Source organism: Cucurbita pepo, chromosome LG15 (assembly GCF_002806865.2).
Source record: "Cucurbita pepo subsp. pepo cultivar mu-cu-16 chromosome LG15, ASM280686v2, whole genome shotgun sequence".
NCBI lineage: Eukaryota > Viridiplantae > Streptophyta > Magnoliopsida > Cucurbitales > Cucurbitaceae > Cucurbita > Cucurbita pepo.
In genome coordinates this window covers 7,287,838-7,306,700 of record NC_036652.1, presented here as the reverse complement: position 1 = coordinate 7,306,700, position 18,863 = coordinate 7,287,838, and the positions used below count along the sequence as shown (strand labels likewise).

At 39.1% G+C, this 18,863-nt stretch overlaps 2 protein-coding genes across 8 annotated transcripts; one reads left to right on the top strand and one right to left on the bottom strand.

The window, feature by feature from the left end:
* Positions 1 to 725: 725 nt before the first annotated feature.
* Positions 726 to 13,929, top strand: LOC111811643 (phototropin-2-like). 7 transcript variants are annotated; one of them, XM_023698596.1, is made up of 25 exons: positions 726 to 987; positions 1,106 to 1,156; positions 1,253 to 1,339; positions 2,444 to 2,971; positions 3,119 to 3,301; positions 3,790 to 3,821; positions 3,935 to 4,160; positions 4,392 to 4,593; positions 4,690 to 4,760; positions 6,115 to 6,221; positions 6,346 to 6,398; positions 6,503 to 6,595; positions 6,693 to 6,752; positions 7,013 to 7,102; positions 7,376 to 7,452; positions 8,045 to 8,129; positions 8,303 to 8,383; positions 10,419 to 10,522; positions 11,863 to 11,912; positions 12,609 to 12,712; positions 12,803 to 12,925; positions 13,032 to 13,083; positions 13,151 to 13,263; positions 13,348 to 13,488; positions 13,592 to 13,929. In XM_023698596.1, exons 1-25 carry the CDS (start codon positions 956 to 958, stop codon positions 13,703 to 13,705), a joined length of 2,859 nt encoding a protein of 952 aa, XP_023554364.1. In that variant the 5' UTR covers positions 726 to 955; the 3' UTR covers positions 13,706 to 13,929. The 7 variants fall into 7 exon arrangements, with proteins under 7 accessions (XP_023554364.1, XP_023554366.1, XP_023554368.1 ...); XM_023698598.1 differs by lacking the exon at positions 1,106 to 1,156 and having other exon boundaries at positions 727 to 987; XM_023698600.1 differs by lacking the exon at positions 1,106 to 1,156 and having other exon boundaries at positions 727 to 987; positions 1,246 to 1,339.
* A 419-nt stretch (positions 13,930 to 14,348) lies between these two features.
* Positions 14,349 to 16,726, bottom strand: LOC111811820 (AP-1 complex subunit sigma-1-like). Its single transcript, XM_023698860.1, has 7 exons — positions 16,622 to 16,726; positions 15,669 to 15,755; positions 15,378 to 15,469; positions 15,168 to 15,276; positions 15,020 to 15,055; positions 14,731 to 14,817; positions 14,349 to 14,649 (listed from the first exon to the last, which is right to left on the bottom strand). Exons 1-7 carry the CDS (start codon positions 16,622 to 16,624, stop codon positions 14,578 to 14,580), a joined length of 486 nt encoding a protein of 161 aa, XP_023554628.1. The 5' UTR covers positions 16,625 to 16,726; the 3' UTR covers positions 14,349 to 14,577.
* Positions 16,727 to 18,863: the final 2,137 nt, after the last annotated feature.

Here is an 18,863-nt window from a genome sequence, read left to right as displayed (position 1 = left end):
AACCAAAATGAGGTGCTGAAGTTGCTCGAAAAGGATGCCTTCCTGTAACTAAAACATTTGTGCCTAAGTTACTTCATCTAAAATATGCCAGTAGATATTGTCATCTTTGGGCTTTTCTTTTCGAGCTTCTCTTTAAGGTTTTTAAAACGCGTTTGCTAGGGAGAGGTACATCCTTGTAAAGAATGTTTCATTCTTCTTCCCAACCGATGTGAGATCTCACATTCCACTCCTTTTGGGATCCAGCCTCCTCGTTAAACTTGTTCCCTCCTTCAATTGATGTGGGACCCTCCAATCCACTCCCTTTTGAGGCTTAGCATCTTTGTTGGCACACCGCCCCGTGTCCACCTCTCATTCGGGGTTCAGCCTCTTCGTTTACACATCGTCCGATGTCTGGTTAAGTCCACTTGATATTGTCTTTTTTGGACTTTTCCTTTTAATTTTCGTAACAAGAATACGTGCTTGATTGAGAATTTAATAACATGAACGACAAAATTGCACATTTAAAGGCAGACGTAAAAAAAAAAAAAAAAAAAAAAAAAAAAAAAAAAAAAAANNAAAAAAAAAAAAAAAAAAAAAAAAAAAAAAAAAAAAAACTAGGAAGAAACAAAAGAGATTTTTCTGTCATGGACAAGAAAGCTAAAAGGGTTATTCCATTTGAAAGCAATAGAAAAGGGAAAAAGAACTAAAAGCCCAAAGCAGGAGAGGGCGGTGGGGACACTTCGTAATAGCCTTACATGGATGGATCATTATTGTTTGGCAACTCAGAAGATACCTCCAAATTTTCCCGGAAAATGAGAGAAACTCAGAATTCCACCTCTCTTGTTCATCGTTAGATAACGATAACTCATCGCAAGCTTCATGGGGTCTGGAATCCGCCAATGCCATATCATAATCCTACGGTCGTCCTCTTTCACTTTCATGCCGTCTTCTCTGGAGCAGATATTTCTGTTCATCAATGAAAAAGTTGAACCGGACAAATTCCATATGGTGAGAAAATATCAAGACCCTTTGATTTTTGTAACGAAACTGCTTGTTTTATCCACTTTTTTCATATGGGGTTTATCGATAGTGATGGAAAATCCATTGAAATTTCTGAAAAAACTAGGTCTACCAGCATCGCAGCTAGCATTCATACATACCCAGAAAAGAAAACAACGTAGGGAGTGATGTTTTTTCTTAAGTTTTTATGCTGTTTTTCGTTCATATTAACTCTGAAACTTCTTCTTCCAACATTGTTCATTCGAGTGTGTAGTGCTGGTATATCAGGCAAAATGATGTTTAGTAATAGAAAGAGATCACTGTTGCGCAAAATATCCCCATTGGAGCTTCTTCCTTGCAGGTGAGCACCTGTTTGAGTTTATCCTGTTCTGTTTATCTGTTTTTCATTAACATATTAAGAAGGTATTTAATTCTCATTGTTCCTTGATTTCAAATGGGTGTCTGAAGTTTTTGTGCTAGCTGATGATCCATGGTTGCAGAAGTTCAGTTTCTGCTATGTTCTTCATTTTCATTCTGATGGTTGTTTTGAAGTTTTGTGTTCTTGAGCTTGTCTAGAGGGCTCATTGGAAGAAGTCCCAGATTAGTTCTGTTCTAAGTCTGTTGAATTCTGTGATTATTTGTTGGTAAACCAATTGTTAGTGGAAGATAGTTGAGAGAGGCAGTATCTTCTGTCATATGGCTGTAGTGATGTTATAAATGCTATTGCCCTTTTGTACATGTGTGAGATCCCGCATTGGTTGGAGAGGGGAACGAAGCATTTCTTAAAAAGGTGTGGAAACTTTTTCCTAGTAGACGCGTTTTAAAATCGTGAGGCTGACGGCGATACGTAACGAGTAAAAGTGGACAATATCTGTTAGTGTTGGGTATGGGCTGTAACAAATGGTATTAGAGCTAGACACTGGGCGGTATGTTAGCGAGGACACTGGGCTCCCAATGGGGTAGATTGTGAGATCCCACATTAGTTGGAGATGGGAACGAAACATTCCTTGTAGGGTGTGGAAACCTCTCTCTAGTAGACGTGTTTTAAAACCGTGAGGCTGGCGGCGATATGTAACGGGTAAAAGCGGACAATATTTGCTAGCAGTGGGCTTGGGTTATTACAAATGGTATCAAAGCCATACACTGGGTTGTGTTCTAGGGAAGACGCTGGGCTCCCAAGGGGGGTGGATTGTGAGATTCCACATTGGTTGGAGAGGGGAACAAAACATTCCTTATAAGGGTGTGGAAACATCTCCCTAGTAAACGCATTTTAAAATCGTAAGGCTGACGGTGATACGTAACGGACCAAAACAGACAATATCTGCCAGCAGTAGGCTTGGGCTGTTACAACATGTCCGTATTGAATGGAATACAATGAGTATCCACCTTGCTTTTTCCCATTCGCTTTTTGCTTTTCCTTTGAGTACGATTCGAGTTTCATACTTTCGCTCGTTTGATTCAACAGTGTCTTCCGTACACGTGCAAGAGAGAAAGATCAGAAAATGGATGAGAAGAGTGAAACCAAAGAGCCATCAAGGTCTAATCTGTCATATCCTTCTCATCAAATCAGCCCTACAGAGAAGAGGACACCAATTGAAGTCTTTCAAGTGCCTGAAAGTTTAGGAAATGACCATTCCAAAGGAGTGAGTAATGCCACTCATGATCAGGTTGGGGCAAAATCAACCGACACTTCCCTTTGTCCTGCTGCCAGCATGAAAGTATCTAAAAAGTGGATGGCATTTGAAAGTGAAGACTTAGATATAACAAAGACATACACAAAGAGCTTCAGTGGTAGCTTTGGGTCATCTTTTACTGAACTTTTGGAAACAACCATGACAAAAAAGACTGCAGAGAAGAATAAGATCGGCGATTTATCGTCGTTGACGTATGTTATCTCAGATGCAACAAAACCGGATTGCCCCATCGTGTTTGCCAGTGATAGGTTCTTGGTTATGACTGGATATACATTGGAGGAGCTCATTGGAAGGAACTGGTAAGAAATGAATCAAGTATTGTTATGTGATAGATATCAAGTTTGTTATTTGATACCCTGTTTAGTTGAAACCAATGAAGATGAACTTTCCCTGAAAGCTAAAAGTAGTTTTTTTTCCCCTTTTCATGTTGATGTTGTTCTATACAGCCGTTTTCTTCAAGGACCGGAGACGGATAAGAACGAAGTAGCAAAAATACGAGATGCAATCGGAAAGGGGAATAGCTACTGTGGCAAGCTCTTGAACTACAAGAAGAATGGTACTCCTTTCTGGAATCTTCTCACTGTTGGGCCTGTCAAGGATTCCCATGGCAACATCATCAAGTTTATCGGGTCTGTATTTCTACTTTTTTCTTGTATTCACTTACGAAGAAGTAGTTAGAGATGGACGGAGAACTATGAGAGTTTGCTTTTCTTTCATTTTCTAATAGCAGTTCCTTATTTGGTCTTCGAACTAGTCATTTATGGTCGGCTTCATTGGTATCTTTTCGGTATGCGTTCTGAACACTTTCATTTTTAGTGTCTCATCTTCTCTAGAGAAGGGAAACTCAAACATCTCGAGCGGATGGTCTAACTAAATAACTTTTTCTTTTTCATTACTTCCATGGTCGTGCCTCGTGGCACAACAGCACCGGTACTATTGAAATGGTTTGTCAGTAGAGATGTTCCCACAGCTGCACTATATTGGTTGTTTTAATCTGAGCTGTTTCACCAACTACGCTTTTCAATTAATTTATTGATTTGTTTTGCTGCTATTTTGGGTTCAATGTTACTACTAAGCAAGTTGATACACTGACTGACATTCCTGTGGTGTTTCTCAGAATGCAGGTTGAAATTGGCAAAAACACAGAAGGTACGAAGAAGTAATCATGTTGAAATAAAACAGTACTCGATGGTTAGCTCGTCTCCTCTGATTTGGAACGGAAGCGATTGCTTGCTTAACTTCTCTCATCTTTGATATTCTAGAAAAAGAGAAGTCCATGAGGTCCATGTCCATGACAGAGGTACAAGCTGAGAAGGTAATTAGGTCCATTGAGGTCGAAGCTGCGAAAAGTCTAAGATCTTACGTTCAGTCGAAAAGGCATGATGCAGATAGAAAGCACGAAGAGCCAGAAACGACTGGTGTTGATTATGCTCTGCACAAGGCTGTGGATGATGAGAATACTAGCACAGCTGATAACCAAAAGGCTCGGTTAGATCTAAAAAACGCTCTATCTTATTTCAATTCATACGAGTAAATAATAGAATCAGGATTACGAATTAGTTAAGTGAACGAGGGAAGGACGATGCCGACCGTATATACATATATATTCATGTCTATTAAACCAATGGCCTGATATTCTACTCAAGGCTGACTCTTTTGGTACTCTCACACCCTTTTTGTTTATAAGAATCACATTTCAGGACCCTTGTTCTTATGCAGGTTCAAAGAAAGTGCTCTAGGATCTGCAGTCAAACGTGAAGAACAGACAGTTGTTGAGACGTCTGTTTTCAAGCTTAGGGACGGTGATCGTATCGCTACAAGAGAAAGGGACATACGTCAAGGAATTCAGTTGGCTACCACATTGGAACGAATTGAGAAGAAATTTTTTATCACGAACCCAAGGCTTCCTGATAATCCTATTGTGAGTCGAGAGTCTTTTCGGTTTTCTATTGCCCTATATGAAACTCGTTTTGGGTGAAATATTTAAAATGGTTGTTTTTGACATTTTTTCTTGCAGATATTTGCATCTCATAGGTTTCTTCATTCCACAGAATACACGTGCGAAGAAGTTCTTGGGAGAAACTTTTGGTAGAATTTCACTATGTTCTTTTCTTCTGTTTTAACACTTAAAGTTGTTTTTTTAATCTTTTTCAGCATCCTTAATGTTATTCTCTCATGTTGTCCCTTTTTCTTCTGTGTGTTACACCGCCTCGTGTCCACCCCCCTTCGGTGCTCAGCCTCTTCGGTGTCTGGCTCTAATACCATATGTAACAGCCCAAACCCGCCATTAGCAGATAATGTCCTCTTTGGGCTTTCCCTTCTGGGCTTCCCCTCAAGGTTTTAAAACGCGTGTGCTAGGAAGAGGTCTTCACACCCTTATAAAGAATATTTCGTTCTCCTCTCCTACCGACGTGGGATCTCACAATGATTTTCTCTGAATATGTAGTGATACTCGTAGATTCTTGACTTAAACCAACCAATTATCTTTTCAATGGCTTTTGAAGTTAATATGTTCTGGTCTTCTTTCCAATGCCTTGATACCACCATCTATCAAGATCAATGAGTGGTTCATGGAGCAGCATCCACACTCACATGGTCCATCCTTCCTCTCTTAAAAGGTTGTCTGCTCATCCTTGATTTTCCCATTTTCAATATACCATGGTTCTTTGGTGTAAGAACAGAGTGGTTCCCTTGCAATTTCTTTATATATGAATCCAAGCTACGTTTCCAAGATAATCTTACGATCGATTAATAGGCTTGGCCAGAAAGTGCTATTGCCTCGATCATTTGTGTAACCGCCCAAGCTCACCGTTAACAAATATTGTTCGCTTTGGCCCGTTATGTATCGTCATCAGTCTTAGGGTTCTAAAACGCATCTGTTAAGGAGAGGTTTCCACACTCTTATAAAGAATGCTTCGTTCCACTCTCCAACCAATTTGGGATCTTACAATCCATCTTCATTGGGGACCCAGTATCCTCGCTGGCACACCGCCCAGGGTCTGGCTCTGATACCATTTGTATCCTTATAAGAAATGTTCGTTCCCCTTTCCAATCGATGTGAGATCTCACAATTCACCCCCCTTGGGGGCCCAACATCTTCGCTGGCACATCACCCGGTGTCTAGCTTTGATACCATTTGTAACAGCCCAAGCCCACTGCTAACAGATAGTGTCCGCTTTGGCCCGTTACGTATTGTCATCAGCGTCACGGTTTTAAAATGCATCTGTTAGGGAGAGGTTTCTACACTCACATAAAGGATACTTCGTTCCACTCTCCCACCAATGTGGGATCTCACAATTTACGTGGGCAGTCATTGTTCTAGTGTTACAATCAGCTTTCATTGCTCCCATGTTTTCACTGCATCAGTATTAAACTTCTATAAGACAAACAAATAGATTTATAATAAGTATTTACAGCCACTTTAATTTGTTTCATTCCACAGGTTTCTTCAGGGACTTGAAACAGATCAAGTAACTGTCTCAAAGATAAACGATGCAATTGAAGAACAAAGAGAAATCACTCTTCAGATAATCAACTATACAAAGAGTGGTAAATAAAATGGTTTTGTTTTTTCACCTTAAGTAGTACTTTTGAGTCTTACAACTTGGAAGAACCTCAATTTATTGTACTTTTTTTACTGTGTTAATGCCAATTTTAATCTCATGATTCATAGGAAAAAAGTTTTTGAATTTGTTCCACTTACAACCCGTGTATGATCAAAAGAAGGTATGATCTGATTCTTCTTCTAATAATCAGTTAGAATTCGTACTTTCGATCCATTTCAAGTTTCATATGGTCGGATCTTCTCTTCACTCTCCCTATATTAGCAGGGCGAGCTTCAATATTTCATTGGCGTGCTACTTCATCTAAAACGTTCGAAAGACCGGCTTTTAGATCGGATGAAGCATGAACGAACTAAGCTGGTAATTATTGCTCTTTACTTTGCCCCATTCTTATCATGAATCTTTACTTTATATCTTACTTTATTTAGGTGCTTTATCAATTATACATTTTTCCTAGGTCAAAGATATAGCAGAAAGTGTCGATAGGGCTGTTCGAGAACTTCCCGACGCCAACTTGGTAGGGGTTTTCAGTTATTTTTCCTTGTTATTGGATTTGTTAATGTCTTTTTGGTTACAGTTTCGATCGACTTCCTTTTTTGTTCTTTCGACCGTTATGGTTTGGTTTTACTTTCGTCCTCGGAAGTATACACTATTCTACGGCTTCCTCGACTTATGGGAAGATGTAGTGAAACGTTTTAGATATGCCGATATTTCCCTTTAGAAGTTCGGTTCTTTGGCAACAGCTTATGCAAGTTTCCATTTTATGAATAATATCAGAAACCAAGTAATTTCTGGGCAATCTACTGTCAGCCAGTCTTACCAAGGCCTCACAAGAAGTACAGTCCTTCCTGGATAGCCATACAAAAGGTACACGTAACATTCTTCGTGTTCATAATGTAAGATGATATCAATGTTAGAACAGTGCCATCAGTCTGTACATTTGCCTTCAAAGAACTCGCCCGAAAAAAAAAAGTATTATTTCAAAACACTTTCGACTCTGTTTTTTCGGATTTTGAATTTCGACGAATAGATGTTTTGCATGGTTTCTTTTACCGCTTACCATTAGATGACATACAAGACGAGATGGGATGAGTTAAAAATTACTCAGTTATTTGTTTCTATGTCTACATTGTTTCATAGATTACCAGTCATGGTGAAAAGATAGGACTCCATCATTTTAAGCCAATAAAACCTCTGGGTTTTGGAGACATTGGAAGGTAAATTCATCATTTAAGTTTGAATATTTTTTAATCTTGTCAGTGTTTTAAGAGCTAATTTACCTAGATATAGAGTTACTGATAAATCGTTTCGTTTCAGTATGAATAACTAATACAAGAAGTGCTCGAACTACCACATTCATATAAAGTTGAGCTATTGGGTTAGGGTAAATTTGGTCACTTGGATATTATTTTGATTAACGACTCTCGAAACGCGCACGTTTAATATTTAATATCGAAATGTTGTTAGATGATATCACAGAGGTTGCTACTAATATGAAAAGCAGCTAGATTAGCACAAACTTAATCATTTTATACGTTCTAAACCTTCTCTCGCTAAGAACACGTGGACAACTTCTCTCTCTGAGTAGATTGGTGGGTTGATGCTTAGAAGCATTTTTGTGAAATCTCATCTCGGTTGGAGAGGGGAACGAAACATTCCTTTGTGGAAACCTCTCCATAGCAGACGCGTTTTAAAACTTTGAGGGAAAGCATGGAAGGGAAAATCCAAAAAAGACAATATTTGCTAACGGTGAGCTTGAGCTGTGAACGTAAATTTGAAGCTCCTAATCAAAAGTAATGGTTTTTGCAGTGTTCATTTGGTAGAACTGAATGGAACAGGTGAACTCTTTGCAATGAAGGTTATCGAGAAGTCGGTAATATTAAATCGTAACAAGGTAAAAATAATTTACCATCTGATTCTTAATTTTTCATATTTCCCCCATGTTGGAAATAATACATTGCAGTTCAAAGCAGGATTTAAAAGCTAATGTGTAAAGAGATTCAGTAATTTTTTGTTCTTTGTTTGGGGGTAAAAAAAAAATGCATTTCCTTGTTTGTTGAAGAACAGGTTCACCGAGCATGCATGGAAAGGGAAGTCATATCACTTTTGGATCATCCTTTCATGCCAACACTATACTCTTCATTTCAGGTATTCAGAAGTTGGTAAACTTTTTAATTTTGAGTAGTTTGATCGTCTCCGTAGCAAAGCCATGAGAACTTAAGCTCAAAGTGGACAATATCATACCATTGTGAAGAGTCGTGATTTCTAACATGGTATTAGAACCATGCCCTTAACTTAACCATGTCAATAGAATCCTCAAATGTTGAACAAAGAAGTTGTGAGCCTCGAAGGTGTAGTCAAAAGTGACTCAAGTGTCGAACAAAGGGTATACTTTGTTCGAGGACTCCAGAGGGAGTCGAGCCTCGATTAAGGGGAGGCTGTTCGAGGGTTCCAAAGGTTTCGGGGGAGGCTCTATAGTGTACTTTGTTCGAGGGGAGGATTGTTGGGAGGGAGTCCCACATTGGCTGATATAGGGAATGATTATGGGTGTGAGGCCTCTTGGGGAAGCCCAAAGCAAAACCATGAGAATTTAAGCTCAAAGTGGACAATATCATACCATTGTGGAGAGTCGTGATTTCTAACATGGTATTAGAACCATGCCCTTAACTTAGCCATGTCAATAGAATCCTGAAATGTTGAACAAAGAAGTTGTGAGCCTCGAAGGTGTAGTCAAAAGTGACTCAAGTGTCGAACAAAGGGTGTACTTTGTTCAAGGACTCCAGAGAGGGAGTCGAGCCTCGATTAAGGGGAGGCTATTCGAGGGCTCCAAAGGTCTCGGGGGAGGCTCTATAGTGTACTTTGTTCGAGGGGAGGATTGTTGGGAGGGAGTCCCACATTGGCTGATATAGGGAATGATTATGGGTGTGAGGCCTCTTGGGGAAGCCCAAAGCAAAGCCTTGAGAATTTAAACTCAAAGTGGACAATATCATACCATTGTGAAGAGTCGTGATTTCTAACATGTATTAGAACCATGCCCTTAACTTAGCCATGTCAATAGAATCCTCAAATGTTGAACAAAGAAGTTGTGAGCCTCGAAGGTGTAGTCAAAAGTGACTCAAGTGTCGAACAAAGGGTATACTTTGTTCGAGGACTCCAGAGGGAGTCGAGCCTCGATTAAGGGGAGGCTGTTCGAGGGTTCCAAAGGTTTCGGGGGAGGCTCTATAGTGTACTTTGTTCGAGGGGAGGATTGTTGGGAGGGAGTCCCACATTGGCTGATATAGGGAATGATTATGGGTGTGAGGCCTCTTGGGGAAGCCCAAAGCAAAACCATGAGAATTTAAGCTCAAAGTGGACAATATCATACCATTGTGGAGAGTCGTGATTTCTAACATGGTATTAGAACCATGCCCTTAACTTAGCCATGTCAATAGAATCCTTAAATGTTGAACAAAGAAGTTGTGAGCCTCGAAGGTGTAGTCAAAAGTGACTCAAGTGTCGAACAAAGGGTGTACTTTGTTCAAGGACTCCAGAGAGGGAGTCGAGCCTCGATTAAGGGGAGGCTATTCGAGGGCTCCAAAGGTCTCGGGGGAGGCTCTATAGTGTACTTTGTTCGAGGGGAGGATTGTTGGGAGGGAGTCCCACATTGGCTGATATAGGGAATGATTATGGGTGTGAGGCCTCTTGGGGAAGCCCAAAGCAAAGCCTTGAGAATTTAAACTCAAAGTGGACAATATCATACCATTGTGAAGAGTCGTGATTTCTAACATGTATTAGAACCATGCCCTTAACTTAGCCATGTCAATAGAATCCTTAAATGTTGAACAAAGAAGTTGTGAGCCTCGAAGGTGTAGTCAAAAGTGACTCAAGTGTCGAACAAAGGGTGTACTTTGTTCAAGGACTCCAGAGAGGGAGTCGAGCCTCGATTAAGGGGAGGCTATTCGAGGGCTCCAAAGGTCTCGGGGGAGGCTCTATAGTGTACTTTGTTCGAGGGGAGGATTGTTGGGAGGGAGTCCCACGTTGGCTGATATAGGGAATGATCATGGGTGTGAGGTCTCTTGGGGAAGCCCAAAGCAAAGGCACGAGAACTTAAGCTCAAACCGGACAATATCATACCATTGTGGAGAGTCGTGATTCCTAACACCCATATTATTATACTGACACTGTTGTCTCTATCGCTTGTCAGTCGCGTACACACATTTTTCTGATAATGGACTTCTGCCCGGGCGGAGAGTTATTTACGTTTCTTGACAATCAGCCAATGAAAATGTTTAAAGAGGAAGCTGCTGGGTACGTTGAGCTAATACTTTTTATATTCTGCACTCATGAACTTGTTCTTGTGGTGGTATTAGGGATGTGATGGGAGCCTAAAACGATCTCTTCTTTCGTTTCTCGTGTGCTCGAGTATGTTTTTTCCCTTGTCCTACAGAAGTACTGAATAATATCTATATTGCCGAGCTAGAGAACATGAACAATGGTGGATTAATTATCTGGAACTGAAGAAGCACCATCAAAGTCATGTTTCAATGTTTGGTTTCCATGTTAAAGTGCGCTCTCGAGCATGACACATGTTCTAAGACAATACCATGGAGTTTATGTAACAGCCCAAACCTGCCAGCTGCCACTAGCAGTTATTGTCTGCCCGGGCGGAGAGTTATTTAGTCCGTTACGTATCGCCGTCAGCCTCACAGTTTTAAAACGCGTCTGCTAGGGAAAGGTTTCCACACCCTTATAAGGAATGTTTCGTTCCGTTCTCCAACCGATGTGGGATCTCACAATCCACCTCCCTTGGAGACCCATCATCCTCGTTAGCACACGGCCCGGTGCCTGGTTTTGATACCATTTGTAACAGCCCAAGCCCAACGCTAGTAGATATTGTTCGCTTTAGACCGTTACGTATCGCTGTTAGCCTCATGATTTAAAATGCGTCTGCTAGGGAGAGGTTTCCATACCCTTATAAGGAATACTTTGTTTCCCTCTCCAACCGATGTCAGATCTCACAATCCACTCCCCTTGGGGACCCAGCGTCCTCGTTGAGCGCCTGGCTCTGATACCATTTGCAATAGCCCAATCCCACCGCTAGTAGATATTGTCCGGTTTACCCCGTTACGTATCACCATCAACTTCATGGTTTTAAAACACGTCTGCTAGAGATAGGTTTCCACACCCTTATAAGAAATATTTCGTTCCCCTCTCCAACCCGTGTGAGATCTCACAATTTAGGCGTTGAGTGTTAGAAGATATTGATCACATTCTATTCAAAAGAATTTTTAGAGGGTTTGAGAGTCGCCCATGTGAGCTTTGGTCTTGCACTCGGTTTAGCGTGTCTCTTAGGGGCGTGTCTATAACTAAGTTTTTATTGTCATTATTCATTAGGTCTTATTCGGACCCTTTTTTCTTTTGTACGTTGCCTCAGTTTTGTAGGCTCTCTTTTTGTTCGTCCTTTTTCTTTCGTTTTTATCAATAAACGTTCGGTTATTCATCGTTCTTGTTCCCATGATGCGAGATATTCACACTTATTACAATAGCTCCATGAAGTAAAGGGACTTGAATGCTTGCTTCTTTTTGTATAATAACACCTACACTCTGTGGCCTTTCAGCATTTAGTGACAAACATCACTATTTTTCAGGTTCTATGCTGCAGAAGTTGTGATTGCTTTAGAGTACCTTCACTGTTTAGGTAATTGTTGCTGCTTCTCTTATTTCTAAAGTAGTAAATTTCTTACATTTATTGCCCTGTATTAGAATCATCACTCCATTTCAAAAGAATGGTATTCTTCTAGATATTGTATCATGTATGTTTTTACAAAATGCACAAGGCCTTCACCTCCCGCCTAGTTCGGAACGGTTAAAATATACTTCATTCTCCTCTCCAACCGATGTGGGACCTCACAATCCATGGGGGTCCAGCATCCTCTCTGGCATACCGCCTAGTGTTTGGCTCTGATACCATTTGTAACAACCCATTTGTAACAACCCAAGCTCACCGCTAGCAAATATTGTCTGTTTTGGCCCATTACCTATCGTCATTAGCCTCACAGTTTTAATACGCGTCTATTAGGGAGAGGTTTCCACATCCTTATAAGAGATATTTCGTTCCCCTCTCGTGGGACCTTACAAAAAATGTCTAGGTCCATGAACTTTCAATTTTGTTAAGTAAGTCCATGATAAATTCAATTTTAAAAAAAGTTAATTAATCTAAATTGAAAGTTTATGTCTAATAAAACCTTAACTTTTCAATTGTGTCTAGTAGATCCGTGAATTTTAAAAAATATCCCAATTGGAAGTATACTATATTCTGCTCTGTTTCAAAGCTTTGGTCATGTTATGACTCACATATCATCATATTCACGATCATTTTTTCAATTCCGTGCAGGTATTGTCTACAGGGACCTAAAACCCGAAAACATTCTACTCCAAAAAGACGGACATATCGTCCTCACTGATTTCGATTTATCATTTAAGACGTCGAATATACAAGTACATAACTATTTACTCGTTGAGACATGTTTAGATCTCCTTCCTATTTTTTAAGAGATTTGACACGAGAGCTTTATGCTCTTCTTGCAGACCACAAAATCTCCACCCCGGAAAAGGATTAAGGGATCTTGGCATAGATTGGTACCGACGTTCGTTGCTGAACCGATTGTACAACTGAATTCATTCGTAGGAACTGAAGAGTACATTGCTCCCGTATGATCGATCATAATCTTCATAGACAACTTTAGCCATTCCAAAAGTGTTGATAAACCTATCTGTTGGTTCTTTCTTCTAAGTTCATATCGTTTGTTTGTTGTAGGAGATCATTATGGGAGCTGGCCATAATAGTTCTATTGACTGGTGGACTCTTGGTAAGAAAGCTATTTTCCTTGAGGCTTTTCCTTATCCTTCTTTGATGGTTTGATGCATGGAATTCAGGTATTTTGTTGTATGAAATGCTCTATGGTCGCACACCCTTCAAAGGCAAGAACAGGAAGAAAACCTTTTCCAATATTTTGTTCAAGGACTTAACCTTTCCCCTTAGTATTAAGGTAAGTGGCTGTGGATGTTCTTCCTTTTCTGTGTTAAGGCTTCGATTTTGTTCGAGTTCTTGGTGTTCATGGTCAATGTTGCAGGTGAGTCTTGCAGGAAAGCAGCTGATTGATGCACTACTACAGAGAGACCCTGCACGTCGTCTAGGATCAAGTACCGGTTCCAATGAAATCAAACGACATCCATTTTTCCGTCATATAAACTGGCCTAAGATACGAACAATGGTAAATACTATTCTCTTTTGAACATCCACAGAAAGCTTAAGCAAGAAAGCACCTGAAAAGAAAATCTTCAAGATAAACAGCATTTGTTTGTCTTTGAATGCAGACTCCACCATCAACAGAAGTAGCCCTTCAGTTATTTGAGAGAGATCCAAAGGCTAATGATTTGCAGTGGGAAGATGGAGTGCTCAGTCACTCAATAGGCTCTGATATATTCTGAGGAACTCAATCTCAGCAGAAAAAATTAGCTTTGTTTATATGAGTACCATTCAACAATAAATCCATTGATAACATGATTAGTAGCCTCAAAGAAATCTCAAGGGGTGCCTTTATGATAAGAACTTTGAGATGTTTCGAGATACTCCCTCGTTCTAAAAACTCCACTAGTTCTATGTATTTCATTTTTTATCACTTTCTATCAATGGGTTAAAAAATCAAGCCAAATTTGAAAATGTAAGGTCCTAAAAACAAAATCAACGGTTTTTAACCTTGATCTCATCGACCTTAAATAAAAACTGAGTTATTAAACAAGACTTGAATAACTCAAAATCCCGGGTTGTTTAGGGTTGGCCAAACCCTCCGGAGAATTGGTGAGTTCGACAAGGAGCATAATACAAGGTCGAAGTTCGATCCTCGACACCTCATCTCAAATAACATAAATAAAATAAGAGGAAAACTAAAAGAGTGTCCAAATCTTGGGCTAACCAAATAAAAGAAGATATTGGAACTGAAGGCAAGGTGCAAGCTGTGGTAAGGCAAGGATAGATGTAACATACAAGGAAAATGTGAAAGCAAGCAGGATAGACAATCATTTCTAAAGCATGGCTGCCGAAGGCTTATGGTAAGAAACAGAGATCGAACACTTCTAGCAAGCAATAACGTTTGTATTTGTGATCAACAATAGAACAATCCAGCAAACATTTAACCAGGCAGGTGAACTCACTAGAACACCAGCAATTTGTGTAATACTACAAATGAAAATAAGCAAAAACAAGGCATTCACTTGTATGATACAAGTCCAGATAACATATAATTACAATGCTTCAGAACAACTCAATTCACCAAAAAACTGAAACATACATTTTAGTGTTCCTACTTGGTGGCCTGCGCAATTATGTTACTTATTGAACTAGCTTGCTCCTTTGCTGTCTCCACCAACGAATCCTACGATGGAATATCAATTACCTTATCATCAGCTGAATTGAAATCATAACTAAGGTACTGCAAAGATAAAGAAGAGAGTACCTGTGCGGCTATCAATCTTGCTACTGTTTTCTTGCTTGATTCTTGGAGTTCGCCAGCTATTAGAAGCTCATCCAGTATATAATAGGCCTTCAATGTTAAAATAAATAAACAACACATTCAAAGTTTCATATAAAGGACGTGAACATCTACTCAAGAAAAGTTAACTGGCGAGAAGCTGAGTGCATGTAATTCAGATGCATCGGGCTTACACAAAATACCAATGTCTGGCGGGCCAGAGGCAATGGATTGCTAATTAAAGAAAGGTGCAGCTTAAGCAAGTAAATAATACCTTGTGAAAGTTGAAGATCAAATCCAACTCACAGACCTACAAACATAAATGAAAGACCATAATAATGAAGAAACTAAATGTCAGTTAAAGAGATGGTGCAAAAAGAATTGTCTCGAACAACTTACGAACTAAAATTTAATTCACTTACACTGCCGAAGTAACGGTCCAAAATCTCAACGAAATGATGAATACATTCAAGGACCTCTAATTCATTGTCATCCTGATCAATGCACATGCAAAAGTAAAGACTAGCATATCTGCATTACACGAACAGTAAAATTATTAATCATCTTAGACCGAGCAACATGGACAAGTTAAAGATTTGGATTGCAGAACACATCAATACGCCATGACGTACCTTTTATATACAGCTTTGAGTCCCCTCCATTCCACAAAGTTACAGAGCTTAGGCCCCCGATTTAGAATCATTCCACTAAGCTCACGGATAACCTTTTTAAAGAACATGAGCAGACACAAGCACATGTCATAATGTGGTAAGTCCAATAGATCCTAGGGGAACTAAGACTTATTAAAGCAAATAAACTTTGTGGGCGTGTGGAAAGCAAACAAGAAATTGCAAATATTCTCATTGCTGGAAATTAAAAGAACCTATTAGCATTAAATTACAGAATTAGGCAAATAGCTTTACCTTAGATCTCTCCTTCTGAGTATAAGGAGAATACCATTTCGTCAACCTCACTTTTCCTTGTCTGCTTATAAGAAGCACGAAGTGAATCTGGATATTTACACCACCATCAGTTAGAACACCATGGAAGGTATAGATTAAGCCGTCTTTTCTTGTGTGGGAAACGAAGATTTGAAGATATAAACACTAAACTTAAGTTACTCCAAGGAAGAGAGAATTATTTTATGACAAAGAACCACGCTTTCATTGAGATAAAAAAAAAATGAAACACTACAAAAGGAAAAGGAAAAGGAAAAGCTAACGAGCATACAGGAAACACCCCAAACCAAAGACGCCAAACAACTAGCTCTATAAAAAGGGGCTCCAATCCACAATAATAACTTATGGGTAATTTACAAAAGTCCTTGGGAAGAGGGAAGAAAAAGATTCAGGAACTCATGGCTTAAACACACTCAAAGCTCGAGAACAAAAGAAATGAAACAAGAATCACCACTCCACCACTCTGGAGAAGTGCGGATTCTACTACTAGCTCAACAGAGAAGAAACAGCTCCGCCTAAGGGAGGCACAACCAAATGAGGGAGTTAGGACGGACCATGATTACAATCACAAACCACCTAGCAAGACTAAATCCAAGAACTATTCCTGAAATCCCAGATGCTATACAGCCACATAAACGAACGAGCACGACGAATCCAACAACAAATAGAATCGAAAATTGGGCAATCCGGATATCGGCTAAGCAAAGATCTGAATGTTTACAACACCAAAAGCACTCAAAATCGATTTTAAGAGCGAAAAAAAAATTCAGAAGAAAAAGAGGAAACAATTAAACCATTCCACAAAGAAAGAGCAAAGCAGATCCACGATGAGGAAGACTATAATGCATTGAACAACGCAATTTCAACCTTGAAACAATCAAAATCTAGAAATGAATCAAAGCAATGAAATCACATACCATTTTGCTCTGAAGTTTCAGGAACCAAAGATCTCGATTCCAAAATTCGATCTCTCCGATCAGAGTACAGTTTCTCCTCCGTCGTTCTGCTGTAAATATATTTTGTTCAGAATTCCTACCCGCCAAAGACTTCGGGCTCGAAACTGGGTCGGGTTCATTTGGGTCCATTTAGTAAGATTGGGCCTAGTAGTGGGCCTTTGAGCTTTTTTCAAGCCCAATCTCAAGCCTTTTCCAGATCCAATTAGTCGTTTTTCCCGGGGAATTGTTGACGATTAAAATTCTCTAGTCGTTGACTTTTTTATTTAAAAGAACGTTGACCTTCTCAACGTACGTGAGCGTGTGGGATTAAATTATTAAGGGGGAAAAGTAAAGTATTTTCCTAACCGGCCATTAACATCCCTCAAAGACTTTAATTAATTAATTAATTAATTTTAAATTAAATTCAAATAAAGATTTGAGATTTCAACCGACTTTTAAACAGTTGAAACGATATTTTTTATCGACTGAATTATAATTATATTAAAGTTATAATATATTCTTTATTTTATACTTATTTAATAATGATTTACTTTTGATTTATTAATAATTATTTGATAGATGTTATCAATTATATTTCTAAAGTATAAGTTCGTCAACTCATAAAATAAATTATTAAGAATATATATAAAAAAAAAATTCAAACATGTTAGGATTGGGACTAAATTTTTTTTCTAAAAAACATCTTTAAAAAATTAGTCTAAACAAATTTAAAAAAGAAACACATTTTTAATATATGGAAACTCCCTTTTAACTATATATATAAAAATAAATAAAAGCAACTAATTTTTAAAAATGAAAAAAAAAAATCATCTTCTAAGACGTTGTATTGGATATAATATTAAATCTCAATATTCGATCTCATGATGATGTGAGTGAAAGAATGTAAGATAACTTGTTAGTTCAACTATTGCAAAATAAGAGAACAAACCATCGAACCCCTAATATGTAACTAATGCATTTGTTTATAGAGTTATGCTTAGATTGACACGAGAATTTGTGCACTGCTATTAGAGATAGTAATTCAATGGCACAAAGAGACCTAAACGCTACTCGAAACAATGGACGGAGAGAAATTATTTCCAAACGATTTACAATGCTGGGAAGAGGAAGGATCTGCAGAGAGGGCAGGTAAAGTGATCTCTATGTAGCCAATTCTCAATACATTCTACATGGAAAAGATGGCTACATCGGTACAGTTGGCTCACCAAATCGTCTCCGGTGAACTCGGCCAAGCAAACCGAGCAAATCTCCTCCTCCATTCCTCCCCTACGCTGCAGCTCTTTAAACCTACAAATTGGAAGTTTTACCTCCCACGGTGCCGACTCCGTCGTGAGCGGCTGACACGTCCAGCCCGACAGAAGGCCGATCATGCTTTCGATCGCCATCTTCAGTTGACACAGAGGGATCCACACACAAGTGTAGAAGACAATGGTGGCCATGCACATTGAACCACGACCTAACGCTAAGCTTATCATTCTATAGCCAAAAACTTAGCACCAGCAGCAGCTTCTTCCTTTGCTTCTCTTTGCTGCTAGTTGCTCTGACAATGGAAGAACCAGAGGCATTTATATACTAGAAACTTGGCTTCCCATGATCAGGTGGGTTGACTTCAGGCCTTGACTTTTGGAGGAATATAACAAATCAAGGATGTTTGACTCAGAATATATTAATGATTATAAAATTTGGGTTTGGGAAGCTTAACCTTATATTGTAAAGACCGACCAATCTTGTTGTGCCCGACAACCAAATTCTATGCTAACAAATCCACCTGCTTGTGTAAAGAAATGAGTCTTGTGAAGTCGGTGTGGAATGATATAAACAGTCTATTTTATGAGCCTGAATTCATACTGGACATGAACTTCGGACTTGAGAATTTTTCCAAAATTAGATAATAGTCAACTAGTTTAGATACATATGATCGGCCGAAAAGTCAAAGGTTCAAATCTTTACTTTTGTCAACTATAGCATAGTTCAGTTGATTTAGATACATATGATCGACTAAGAAGTCAAAGATCTGAGTTTCTACTCTCATCCACTGGAACATAGCTCAACAGGTTTAGTTACGTATGATCGGCCGAAAAGTCAAAGATTCGAATTTTTGCTCTTGTCAACTAGTGCATAGTTTAGCTGATTTAGATACATATGATCGACCAAGAAGTCAAAGATCTGAATTTCTACTCTCACTTACTAGAGCATAGTTCAA